The sequence below is a fragment of the Rhinopithecus roxellana genome, chromosome 14 (genome assembly GCF_007565055.1).
Source record: "Rhinopithecus roxellana isolate Shanxi Qingling chromosome 14, ASM756505v1, whole genome shotgun sequence".
NCBI lineage: Eukaryota > Metazoa > Chordata > Mammalia > Primates > Cercopithecidae > Rhinopithecus > Rhinopithecus roxellana.
In genome coordinates, this window is record NC_044562.1 from 98987867 (window position 1) to 99002242 (window position 14376).

Consider the following 14376-nt stretch of genomic DNA (forward strand, 5'->3'; position numbering starts at 1 on the left):
GTTGCTGATAATTTTTTGAAAAGTGTTTCTGTAAATCTATGTCTAATATATATTATGATTGGATCTAGAGGCCTATGATGATTCCCAGCCTATTCAGATGAGATGACCAAATCCTTGATTATTTTAATTATACATTTTAAAAAATTTCTGTCTCTCGGAAAGGTTTTTTTTTTATTACATGATTAATAGTTAAGAAGTTACCTAAATATGTTCGTTTTTAAAGACTCATATAGATATCTCAACCTGCCTTAACAGGCCATTACAGAAGTTCACTTCCCTGTGTTTCATGACATTCTTTACAGAATTCATATTTCTCACACTGTTGATTAATTGTATTTTTCATGACTGTCCATAATGGAGAAAGAAAATAGCTGCACATGCCCTTTGCATACTTACTTGGAGATCATTACATATTAAATTGCCTTTTACACTTTGGTTCTTCATGCCAAACAACACCATTTCTTTTTCTCAGAGGTCTAATTTTCCAAGCTAATCATCCTTGCGGTAGTCCTCTGAACTGGCCAACTTTTCCACATCCTCCTTTAGATGAAGTTCCAGAACAGCTCACTGGGGCCTAATGGAAGTTTGGAGGGCTCAGTGATATATATTTTTTTCTAAGCTAATTAAGTGCTGAATAAGCACTCTGGTATAAAATTTAATACTATTTAAATTTCCAATGAAATCGTACAGAGCAATGTGAAGCTCTTGTCTACACCCAAATGTTGGTCTCAAATTATCCACTGAGAGATGATTCAATAACACAGATAAACTGGAAATTTGTCTAAAGAAGGATGAAAATGACAATTAGGAATGAAAAATTTATACTGATCTCATTATTAAGAAAAACTCGAATGATGGAAACCAAAGAGAGGTCTAAAATATAATTATAATTATTTTCTCTCTGAGGCTAACTTCAAACTATGTAAATGAGACCTCATCCATGAGAACTTACCTAATCCTGTAACCCCTCCTTGGATTCTCATAGCTCAATTCTTCCCTCTGCCATAGTATTTATTGCACTGTTTTATATTTTAGTTTATGAGTACTTGTCACCTTCTTTCCACTGTCTTTCACACTGCCACAATAGTTAAAGGATTAAATGCATATAAAAATGTGTGATAGCTTTCCTCAAATACAACATGAACTTTTACATTTGTGTATGTTTACATGTTTCTTCTTTCCAGATTCTTCTTCAAAGCATAGCTCAAACATCACTTCTTTATAGCCTATCTTGATGTCTTTATTTTCATCCCAAAGACAGAATTAGTTTTTCCTTCATTTGTGTTTCTAAAACAATTTATACATATTTTTATTTTGTTAGTGATTATGCTTCAATCTAACTATTCTTTTCTATACTGTGCAATAGTCCAGGACCACTCCATATCTTATAATTCCATATAACTATTTTATCTGGAGAATAAATATGTATGACATTGACTTTTAACTATTTTATCTCTACTACTAAACTTTAAGCCTCCTGTAGGCAGATAAACATGTTTCCCCATGGCATCCTATAAGTAGCTATTGAATGGATGAATAAATGATAAAATAATAACAAACATTCATACATGATACTAAATAAACCAACACACCACAGATGTCTTCAGGCTTACCGGTCCATGACATGTGAGGAGACCATCTTCCATCTTCTCACACTGAGGGTCACACTCCACACAGATGGAGCCGTTCTCAAATTCCCGAAATTCACTGTGAAAACATCAGCCACATGAGGAGGTATAAGCAAACAAGCTGTCAACCTAACAAATGAAGTAACATCTGCAAAAAGTCCTATTGGCAGAGTAAATTCTACGGTTTGTTTCTCTATGTGCCAGGAGCATCAGAAACATTAAGTTTTCCATTAGGAGAAAAGATAAACTGCAGCCAGATGGCTCTCCCTGCCTTCCAATGAGTTCAACGTTAGACTCATACTGGAAACCTCTCTCCTGCAAGACGTATTCCAGCAGTCTCAAAAAAAAAAAAAAAAAAAAAAAAAAGCTACAAAGTATGACTCTTCTATGTTCTGATGACGCAGTAAAACCATTTTTACATTTTTAAATAAGGCTGTGCCTGCTTTGCCTTTATATACAATTTTACTCTCAGAGAAGCTTTAATTTCTAAACTCTGAAAGAACTATTGTATTTTTCTTGTTGCTAAGTTATGTGAATGTTCCCAATCCTTGTCCTTCAAATCCCAAGACTCTTCAATTGATTTTTGGTGAAACTTCAAAAACTACTTTGATTCCTCTTCTCCTTTTAAAATATCTGCCTTGGAGAATTAGAGAAAATATATTTTTATGGTAGATTTCATTTTCTTATATTATTGATCTAATATCACGACATCTTTTTGCAGTCTAAATTCTGTTTGAAGTAATTCTATACAGTACACAATAAAAGAAATAGTTTAATGGTAACATCTTTAAACTTTCTAATTGAAATCTCCTGGGATGGTGGTCATCCCTTCCTATATCCTTACATTGTTGTGGCTATTTCTATATTACATGTGATCAACTTATCAATTTTACAATCAATGTCTACTGCAAAATTTTTATAACAATAATTAGATACTAGTCATCTATAATAGGTTTAAACCACCCCATTCCACTAAAATACAGGAGGATAAAGTACTAGGTACAGACAATTTAAAATGCCATTTACAAATCATTAATAAAATTTGATTATGTTTAGCTACTTTATTATTTTGTGCTTTTGTGTGCTGTGTTACCACTCCACACCAACAGCATTACAGGTATGGCAATTTTTGATTCATTAGGTGAAACATTAAAAAATATTTTTACCTAAAGAGAAGCATTCACTTTTTTCTCATTTGAATATTGTAAAGCCTTAATAAATGACAGAAGCACAACAATGAGCTACGTTTTCTGTTGGTTAGATTAAGACTACATCTATTCCAAGGCAAAATAATTAAGTTTGATTTTCCAAATAAATAGCATAAATAGGTGCCTTAATTATGTATGTAATGCACATATATTTAGTTACATGGTTTATGCATTTTACAAAGTGAGATAGTAGTTTGTTATGGATCAAACCTTTTATAAATTTTCTTAATTTTAAAATCACAATTACATAAAGACAGATGATGTTTTGCATGCTTCACTGACATAAACCATACAAAGTACTCAACAAAGGAAACCTTCAGAATATAAAAGTCAAAACGAGTTGGTATGGGAGGGTAGTAAAATTGTAAAGATAATCAAGAGCATTGTTTGCATAATAAAATTATGACAATTATAGCACAACTTGAGATTATCCGCTGGTTTGGATAATAGTTTCTTGGTTGATTAAAAGTTGATGGTACTAAATGAAGATTATAGTGTTGATATTACTAGAACAAAGGTCACATTCTTCTTACTCTTCTTCTCCAAAATCCACTTCCCCACATGCAGAGTTGAGGAATAAAATGTATGTCATAAAACAATCATGGAGACAGCCTATTGCGCTTTTCTTCCATAGACTTCCATTTGACAGGCTTCTGATTTTCCTGCTCTCAGAAAAGATCCTCCTGGCAGTCTCTATAACTTGTTCTGCCCTTTATTGTGACTTTCTCCATAATTTCTCTTTTTCTTTCCTGTCCTCCAGTGATTCTATTGTGACTTTGCCAGAGTTACTCTTTCACTTGAATTAGATTTAACAATTTATAGTCTATTAAGTATGAGCTTTGCATACGGAGCTTTGTTTCACTTGGTTTTGCTATGATACATTTTCTCACAGTTTTGTTGTATGTGTTACCTTAGCAAGTCCTGTGATCAAGAGTGAATACTCTGGGATCTAGTTTTTCCAGATTTAAAGCCCAGGACCAACACTAATATTTCTGGGCCTTAAATACTTGAACTTCCTTAAGCCTCATTTAAAAAAATATCCTCTGTAAAAGGAAAAAAAAAATAAGATTTCATTGAGAAGCTGCAATTATTAAATGTAAAAACACTTGCAAAGAGCTTACACTGGTTCCCTCTTTGATGTTTCTGTGCTGTTCTTAAACTTTCACAAGAGTTTAAGCAAGTTGGGATATAAACTTGTTCTTCCTCAAAGGCTATCATAACCATCAGCCAATGTTGAAAGAGACTAGCCCATACCACAAGATGGAAGGTAGTCAATCCATCATTGGGCAGGCAAGAATTGCACCAGTCTTTTACAAGATACATACGTTGATTATCTTTCAAAGTAGCCCCATGTTTATGGTTTCCTGGGTTGCCACAATTACTGCAAAATACATTAAAAAACTAAGTTAATTTAACAGATTTGATTTTATGATGTAAATATGAAATATGCTAAATATAAAAAAACGGTGTGGTAATCAGTGTTTCTTCAGGAAATCTGTATTTTTCTTTTGGTTAGCTTTCATTGTTTTGCAGAAATGAGACAGAAACTGGTGTTTACATCCACATGTTTATAAATTTGATATTTCTGAAAAGCTAAAAACTGTAATATTAAACAAAAACAATTGTATTCTGGGAAAAAACAAACAAAAAAACAAGATGAAAAATCAGATACCTTAAGTTCTAGCATTGGCTTGAGTCCTATGTAGTGTTGTGACTTTAGCTCATACTTAATTATACCAGTTCCCTCTATTTATAAGATGCTGCTGTTACACAAAATGATTTCTATAATTAATTTCCTCTTTAGAATTACACATATGTATTCAATAAACTTTTAATGTAATATTCACTTAATGAAATTGGTCTATTGTGTTTCATTTTAATTTATTAGTCTATTGTGTTTTGTTTTATTTATCAATTGCTGGATGCAAAAGCAAGCATATTTTGATCTGAGGTATTTTATGTTCATAAAATTGGGAACAAGCATAAATATGATTCAATGAGACAAGCAGCAAATAATTTCCTATTCATTTTCAAATTGCAAGCCAAATTACCTCACAAAATTAAATGCTAAAATTTTCCTGAAAAATGATTAAATTCTTATTTAAATTTTTTTATTCTTATGCTTCTAATATTAATCTTTTCCCCTTATATTTTATGGAGGGAATTGGTTTTGGACATGTTGCAAAGAAGAGACATGTCAATATCATTATAATCTCTATATTTTTATTTTTCTCATGTAAAATGCAAAGTTGCAATGTTATTTATTGAATATCAGTGGGATAATTCACGAGGCACAAGAAGATGAAAGAACTTCAAAACTATACTTTCCAAAGCTATTGAAAATACTTTCAGGCCAGGTGCCGTGGCTCATACCTGTAATTCCAGCACTTTGGGAGGGTGAGGCAGGCAGATCAACTGAGGTCAGGAGTTCGAGACTAGCCTGGCCTACATGGAGAAACCCTGTCTCTACTAAAAATACAAAATTAGCCTGGCGTGGTGGCGGGCACCTGTAATCCCAGCTATTCGGGAGGCTAAGGCCAGAGAATTGCTTGAATCTGGGAGGTGGAGGCTGTGGTGAGCTGAGATCAGGCCATTGCACTCCAGCCTGGGCAACAGGAGCAAAACTGAGACTCAAAAAATAAAAATAAATAAAAATTTAAAAAAGAAAATACTTTCAGTGAACAACATAAGAAAATTTGACTTAGGAGCAGCACTAAAAATGCATTATCACACTAATGAAGAACAAGAATAATACGTCAAATAGTATGTTATGATAAAGTAATTTTATGAATATACGAAATATTATGCAACCAGGTACTTACTAGATTCTCCTACTGGTAATGTTATTATTGAAGTACCAGAGAAAATTAAAAATACTTGATTTAAAATACTGCTTAGATTATCTAAAACCTGGCAGAACACTTTCTAAACCACTTCAAGTAGAAACTACAATGTAGTTTTTCTACTGGGCTGATCACTTGTCAGAGACATAGAGACAAGCCATTCTTATATACAAATAGACATAAAAATGAGTAAAAAGAAAAAAAAAGGGAAAGAAAGAAAACATGCACTCCAGATGAAATTTATAGGGAAGTATGAGAGGAAAATAAAAAATATTATTGGGATATACGGAGAGGAAGATTACTTATAACAATCCCCTTCATAAAGAAAATGGAATATATTTCCCAATTTTGCTTAAGTGTAAATTTCTATAATTTATTAAGAATTGGCCGGGTGCGGTGGCTCAAGCCTGTAATCCCAGCATTTTGGGAGGCCGAGACGGGCGGATCACGAGGTCAGGAGATCGAGACCATCCTGGCTAACACGGTGAAACCTCGTCTCTACTAAAAAAAATACAAAAACTAGCCGGGCGAGGTGGCGGGCGCCTGTAGTCCCAGCTCCTCGGGAGGCTGAGGCAGGAGAATGGCGTAAACCCAGGAGGCGGAGCTTGCAGTGAGCTGAGATCCGGCCACTGCACTCCAGTCCAGGTGACAGAGCGAGACTCCGCCTCAAAAAAAAAAAAAAAAAAAAAAAAAAAAAAAAAAAAAAAGAATTGTCCGAGTATGTTTTTAAAAATGCATGTAATAGTAAACTATGTATTTGAACTTGTAATTTCAAATAAAATTATTTCTCCTTAAAAGAATTTGTCTGTGTGTTGTCTCCTTGATGCAACAAGAACTCTCCTTAAAAATCCTGGCCTGCATTTTACCATTTTCTTAAAATTTAAAAATCAGAGCTAGGCCAGGCGCGGTGGCTTACGCCTGTAATCCGAGCACTTTGGGAGGCCAAGGAGGGCGGATCACTAGGTCAGCAGATCTAGACCATCTTGGCCGACACGGTGAAATCACGTCTCTACTAAAAAATACAAAAAAAATTAGCCGCGGGAGCCTGTAGTCCCAGCTACTCGTGAGGCTGAGGCAGGAGAATGGCGTGAACCCGGGAGGCAGAGCTTGCAGTGAGCCGAGATCGTGCCACTGGACTTCAGCCTTGGCGACAGAGCGAGACTCCGTCTCAAAAAACAAACAAACAAACAAAAAAAAAATCAGAGCTAATCAGTCCTTCAAAGCTCGTGAGGTGAAGGCAACCCTAGAAGAAGCCTTACCCATCATAGAGGTTACAAGACTCTATGCAGATCCTTCCTCTACTGAAGCGGCGACACGATAGACATTGGTCTGGCCCAGGTCCCCAACAGCCATCACTGGAACACAGATGGTTGCACACCATTCCTTCAGCAGCTGTGAAACACCAAAATCAAAGGGAAATAAAACAGAGGATTGTGTCAAAACTTAAAATCTTCCTAGTTAATGCTATTTCTAAAGGAGTTCGCTTAAAAGAGATCTATGGCAAATGACTTTGGTGGCCCATCCCATCATCATGTCCTATTCTACCTGCAACTTCTTCTATATTGCAGAGTCCTAGTAGCTGTGTTTGTACGGCAATCTTGCATTTTTCATAAGGTTAAGCAAAAGTGAATTGCCTATATAAAAACTACTGGGAGGACAGGAGATATAAATTATCCTTCCAAGCTAAAGAATAAACCACACTTCTCTCAAGCCAATGTTTTGCTCCACTAATACATAAAATATTTTGCCTTCTCAGTTTGAGGGATTCATGAAGAAATAGAAAAACATAATATTGTCCTGAAACAACAACAAAAAAGGATTAAAAGAGGAAGAGAAAGAAAAAGAATAATTTATAGAGGGTGAGAAGGGGAGAAAGGAATAGAAATAAAATACAAGTTTTCTTTTTTTTTTCTTTTTTTTTTTTTAGACAGTCTTGCTTTGTCACCCAGACTGAAGTGCAGTGGCATGATCTTGGCTTACTGCAACCTCCACCTCCTGAGTTTAAGCAATTATCCTGCCTCAGCCTCCTGAGCAGCTGGGATTACAGGCGCACACCACCACACCCAGATAATTTTGGTGTTTTTAGTAGAAACAGGGTTTCACCATGTTGGCCAGGCTGGTCTTAAACTCCTGACCTCAAGTAATCCACTCACCTCAGTCTCCCAAAGTACTGGGATGACAGTCGTGAGCCACTGCGCCAGCCAAACTGTAAGTTTTCTACAGGACCCTGCTATATTCTGGCTATGTCTACCTTGCTATTAGTCAAGTCATCACATGTAAGGAAGAAGTTTTGAAAGAATATTCAGCAAATTACAATGATTATTTATGCAGAAGTTTAGAGATTAAAGTAGTAACAACAGTTTTTAGGGTTATCTCTATGTTATCTCTGTTTTTCTTGTTGTTGATGGCAGAAGGGCCAAATAATTTTTAAATTTCCACTTAAGGCTAACCATCTTTGTTTCCCTTTATACTGAATATCTTTTATTCAGGATATTATTATTTATACTGCATAACATTATTTTAGTGAAGGGAGATTTGATATTGATAAGAAGAGCCATAAATACTTCAAATGTTATTCTGTGTTTCTGAAAGTGATTTGAGGTATTTGAAACACAACTCTATGTAGTTTTCATGAAATATTAAGAATTCTAAAGAAGATTAAAACATCAAAATCAACTTTATCTTTCCATTAGTTACCAACTTTACTTATTATGAGATGTAAAATTTTATGGCAAGAACATTTGTGAGGTGGGTTGGGATGGCACTGAATATGGTAGTGTAATACAAGCAGGGAACTACATCTGTGAAATCTGTGAAAGTTAACTTCTCTAACATATGCTTGAGAGAGCAAATCGCCCACACCTGCGATCCTGACTAGTTCTGAAACAGTGAAACAAATATTCCAATTCATATTTTCTTTGTCCTATATCCTGGGGTTATAAAAAGGCCCCTGTGGTAAACTGTGTAAAAATATTTTAAAGGCAGACTTAGATCTATCAACAAATCTTGCTACTTCTTGAATAATTTCTTCCAGTATAGTTTAAGAGAGGACTGTGTGTGTATGTGTGCCTGTGTGCAGCAGTTTTATTGAGGTACACATGGCATACAATATACTGCTCATATATAAAGTATACCATTTGATAAATGTTGACATCATGAACCATATCTACAATCAAGATAATTAATGTATTCATTACCTCCAAAAGATTCCTTATGACCTTATGTAATTCTTGCCTCCTGCACCATCCTCCCTAGACAATCATTGATCTGCTTTCTGTTACTCACTGTACATTAGTTTGCATTTTCTATAATTTTTTATAAATGAAATTATATAGTGCATTTTGTTTTTATATGGTTTCTTTCATTTGCATAATTATTTTGAGTTTCATCTATATTACTGCATGTATCAACAGTTTATTCACTTTTATTACTGAGTATATTCTATCATATGGATATATGAAATTTATAATCCATTCACCTATTGACAGACATTTAGAGTGTTTTCCATTTTGGATGTTAAAAATAGTAGTAGTTGATTACTATGAATATATGTGTAAAAGTCTTTGTATGGACATATACTTTCCTGCCCTTTAGATAAATTCCCAGGAGTGGAATGGCTGGACAACATGGTAGGTATAGGGTCAACTTTTCAAGAAACTGTCAAATTGTTTTTCAAAGTAGTTGTACCATTTTATATTCCTACCATCAATGAACACAACTCAAAATTTAGTTTGAGTTGTGTTCCCCACATCTTCACCAATGTTTGATGTGGTCAGTTTGTTCAATTTTAAACTATCTAATTTTAACGTAGTAGCTCTTGATTGTGGTTTTGATTCGCATTTTCTTAATGATTAAAGATGTGGAATATCTTTTAATGTGCTTATTTTTATATATCTGATTTGTTCAAGTGTCACCAAATCTTTTGCCCATTTTATATTGTATTGATTGTTTCTTATTAATGAGTATTGAGAGTTTTTTATATATTTGGCAAGTATTTTCTCCCAATTTTAGCCATGTCTTTCCATTCTTTTAATACTGTCTTTTGAAAAGTAGAAGTTTTTCATTTGGATAATTTATCAACTTTTTTTTTGAATCATACTTTTCACATCGTATCTAAAAAGTTTTAGGTATGTCCAACTCAGGGTCACAAAAGTTTCCTCTGGTATTTTCTTTTAGAAGTTTTATAGGTTTCACGATTATCCACATGATTCATTTAGAGTTAATTTGCACATATGGTACTGTATTAGTCATGGTTCTCCAGAAAACCAGAACCATTAAGAGATTTTATACACATCACACACACACACACACACACACACACACACACACACACACACACAATTGGCTCACACAAGTACGAAAACTGAGAAGTTTCACCATCTTCCACCTGAAAGCTGGAGACCTATGGAAGCCAGTGGTGCAGTCCCCATCTGAGTCTAAAGGCCTGAGATCTGAGAGAACTGATGATATAAATTCTGGTCCAAGTCCAAAGGCCTAAGAACCAGAAGCATCAATGATGTAAGATGTAAGTTCCATTCCAAGAGCAAGAGAAAGATCAATGTTCTAGCCAAGCAGAGAGAGTGAATTCTCCCTTCTTTCAACTTTTTATTTTATTTAAACCCTGAGTGTACTAGATGATGCCCACCCACACTGGTGACGGCAATCTGTTTCATTTAGCATAGCAATTAAAATGCTAACATCATTTAGAAACATCCTCACAGACATGTCCAGAAATGATATTTAATAAAATAGCTGGTCATCCAATGCCCCAGTTAGGTTGACATATAAAATGAACAATCACAGGTACTATGTAAGGATATACTCAGTTTTTGTATGTGGATATTCAATATTTCCAGTATCATTTGTTGAAAAGATATCCTTTCTCTATGAAATTTGCATATTTATAAGAAATAAGTTGTTCACACATTTCTGGTTCTCTACTCTCTCTACCTCTCTCTTAGTATTTTTCCATAATTTTGCTTTTAATGTATTTGTGCTTTTATATTTGAAGTCCAAGTCTTGTAAGCAGCAATCATTGAGCTTTGTTTTTCTTTATTTCAATCTGATAATCTCTGTCCTTTAATTAGGGTGTTTAAACCATTTACATTTAGTGTAATAATTGAAATAATCAAGTTGAAATAATTTATCTTAGTTTTCTTTTTTCTTTTTTCTTTTTCCTGTTGGTCCATTCTGTTCTCGTCCTCCTTTCCTTCTTTTCTCCTATGATTTGGATAAATTGATTATTAAAATGATTTTATTTCTATTTATGTTTTTCTGTAAATGTGGCTTATGAGCTGTATAACTTTTTATTTGTTATTTTATCTTTTGGGTTTATATTTTAAATTAAATATTTTATTCTGAAATAATTATATATTAATGTGTAGTTGTAAGTAATGATACAGAGAGATATCGTGTTTCGGACACCCAGTTTTATCTCACAAGATCTTAAAAAGTTCATAGTACAGTAACACAACTGGACATTGGCATTGATATAGGCAAAATACAGATTTCCTCATAGCAAGAATCCTTAATTTTGTACTTGGATCTTCACACTGACTTGTCTCCCACCTTCCCTTTAAACTTACCCATTAGAGTTCCCTTACTGCAACCTCTAATCTCTTCTCCATTACTATAATTTGGTAATTTAAAAATTTATATAAATGGAATTGTACAGTATGTAATTTTTCATAATTGACACTTTTTTCAATTAGAATAAATATGCAGAGATTCATCCAGGTTGTTGTGTTTATTGTTTGTTTCTTTTTATTGATCATAGTATTTCATAGTATGGGTTACTACAATTTGTTTAACTATTTACCCATGAAAGGATATTTGGGTTGTTTCCAGTTTGGAGCTACTACAATTAGGGCTACTATAAACATTTGTGTATATGGTTTTGTATAAATATAATTTTCATTTTTCTGTAATAAATTCTCAGGAGTTAATTACTGTGTTATATGGTATTAACATTTTAGTTGGTTTTTTTTTTTTTAAGGTAGTAGCAAACTATTTTCTAGAGTGATTGTACCATTTTTACACTCTCACCAACAATGTATGGATTATTACATTTCTCTGCATCTTCTCCCACATTTGATTTTATTACTCTTTTTATTTTAGCCATTCTGATAGGTGTAGTAATATCTCATTGTGTTTTAAATTTAGATTTCCATAAAGTGGCTAATAACGTTGAACATTTTTAATATGCTTATTTTTCATTTATACACTCTTCAGAGAAATGTTTCTTCATATCTTTGACCACTGTAATTAGATTTTATTTATTTATTTGCAACTTAGTGCTACTTTTTGTTCTTTATATATTCCATCTATCTATGAAACCATTCCTATAAACTTTATAATACTAATAAGGGAAGATGGGAGGGGGAGAAATGAAAATAAACCAAGTGGGTGGGCATGGTGGCTCATGTCTATAATCCCAGCACTTTGCGAGGCTGAAGCTGGTGGATCACCTGAGGTCAGGAGTTTGAGACCAGCCTGGCCAACATAGTGAAACCCCGTCTCTACAAAAAATACAAAATTAGCTGGGCATGGTGGTGCGTGCCTCTAATCCCAGCTACTCAGGAGGCTGAGGAGGGAGAATCGCTTGAAACCGGGAGACACAGGTTTCAGTGAGCCAAGATCGTGCCATTGCACTCCAGACTGGGCAACAAGAGTGAAACTCCATCTCAAAATAAAAAAGAAAAAAGAAAAGAAAAGAAGCCACGCTTGCACCACACTCATCATTAGTAATTAATGTAGCTTTGTTTGACCTGCTTCCTCATAGTTGCTTGCTTTTGTCTCAGAGTCATGTAGACCCTGTTACAAGATTATAGTTCTCCTTAACTGCTCTATAGATAACTATTTGAACATTATGAAAGATTAGGTTTTGCCTTAAGATGTTTTTTCATGTCCTGCATGCCACAGAAATCACTGATGCCAGCTGGTCTGAAGGACCCCCACTGATGCCAACTTATCTGAAGGACCCTATGAGGAGATGACTCACCAAAGAATGGAGTTTCCACATCCTGATGACTTCATCCTTCTTACTCTGACCAACCAGTGGTCATAGTTTTCCAGCCCCTTGCTTTTATAAAACCCAGCCCAGTATTCTCAGAGAGATAAATTTGAGGGTTTCCTCCCATATCCTCACTAGGTTGCCCTGCAATCATTAAACTGTTTCTCTGCTGCAAATCCTGCTGTCTCAGAATATTTGTATGTTACTGTACAGCATGCATAAGAAATTGTTGGTCCTGTAACAACTATCTGATTTGAATATCTCCTCTCCCAATCTGTAGCTTATACTTTCATTCTTATCTTAGGACATTTTATAGAGCAAATGTTTTTAATTTTGATGAAGTTGAATTTATCATTTCAACTTTTTGTAGATTGTTCTTTGCATGCCAACTCTAAATTGTTTTCACCTAACTCTAAATCCCTAATGATTTCTCCTATTTTTTTACCTCAAAGTTTTATAGCTTTACATTTTACATTTAATCCCATGACTTGTTTTTAAAGTTAAAAGTTAATGTTTTTATAAGGTGTGAGATATAGCTTAGGGTTCATTGTTTACTCTATAGATGTCCATTTCCTCTGGCACTATTTGCTTTAAAGGCTACCTTTCCTCTATTTAATTGCTTTCACACCTTTGTAAAAAATACATTGGGTACATTTGTGTGAGTTATTTCTGAGTTTGTTTTATTGATCTGTGTATCTATCCCTTTACAATAACACACAGCCTTAATTATGGCAGCTATGTAATAAATCTTGAAAATATGTGAACTGAATATTCCCATTTCGTTTGTTTCTTTTCCAAAATAGTTAGTTAGGCTAACTTGTTTGCCTTTCCATATAAATTATATAAACATTTTCACTCTATCTCAACAAACCTTTTTGAGATTTTGATAAGCATTGCACTAAAGCTGTATATACATTTAGGGATAATTGACATCTTTATGATTTTGAGCTATTCAGTACAGGAACACAGTATGCCTTTGCATCTATTTACATCTGCTTTGATTTCTTTCATCAGTATTTTTTAGTTTTCAGCATACAAGTCCTGTACATGTTTTGTTAAATTTACACCAAAGTATTTCATCTTTTAGTAATTATAAATAGTATTATAGTTTTAATTTCGATGGCGCCATGTTAATTACATGTATTCAGATACAATTAAACTTTGTAAGTTTTATGTTTTCTCCTATAATCATGCTGAATTTGCTTATTTATTTTAGGAGGCTTTTGTAGATTTTTTGAAATTTTTTATATACATAATCATGCCATCTCTGAATAGAGAGATTTTTTTTTCCTTTTCAATCTATAAGTTTTATTTTTCATTTCTTGCCTTATTTGCTAGGTAGAACTTCCAATACTATGTTAAATAAGTAGTAAGAGAGGACATTCACATTTTTTTTCTTGTTCCCAATCTAGGGGGAAAGTATTCAGCTTTTCACCATTAAGCACAATGTTAGCTGTAGGATTTTTGTAGATGGTCTTCATGAAGGGGAGAAACTTACTCTGAATTTCTTTTTTTTTTCAGAGATTTTTAAACAGAAACAAATGTTAAAAATTTCAAATGCTTTTTCTGTATCAATTGACATTATTATGAATTTTTTCTTCCTTGGACTGTTAATATATCATATTTTTGCTTATGAAATATTGTGCCAATCTTATATCCCTTGAATAAACCCATTTGGTTATGTT

The 14376-nt window shown here is 33.8% G+C and overlaps 1 protein-coding gene across 4 annotated transcripts in view; it reads right to left on the reverse strand.

Annotated features, from left to right (window-relative positions):
* ERBB4 (erb-b2 receptor tyrosine kinase 4) overlaps window positions 1–14376 on the reverse strand; it is a 1183012-nt gene that overhangs the window by 297921 nt on the left and 870715 nt on the right. For all 4 annotated transcript variants that reach the window (XM_030916910.1, XM_030916912.1, XM_030916913.1 and 1 more), the window contains exons 13-14: window positions 6939–7071; window positions 1614–1707 (exon numbers count right to left, since the gene is read on the reverse strand). In XM_030916910.1, the coding sequence (XP_030772770.1) occupies window positions 1614–1707; window positions 6939–7071 (227 nt within the window). The remainder of the gene's footprint in view (window positions 1–1613; window positions 1708–6938; window positions 7072–14376) is intronic.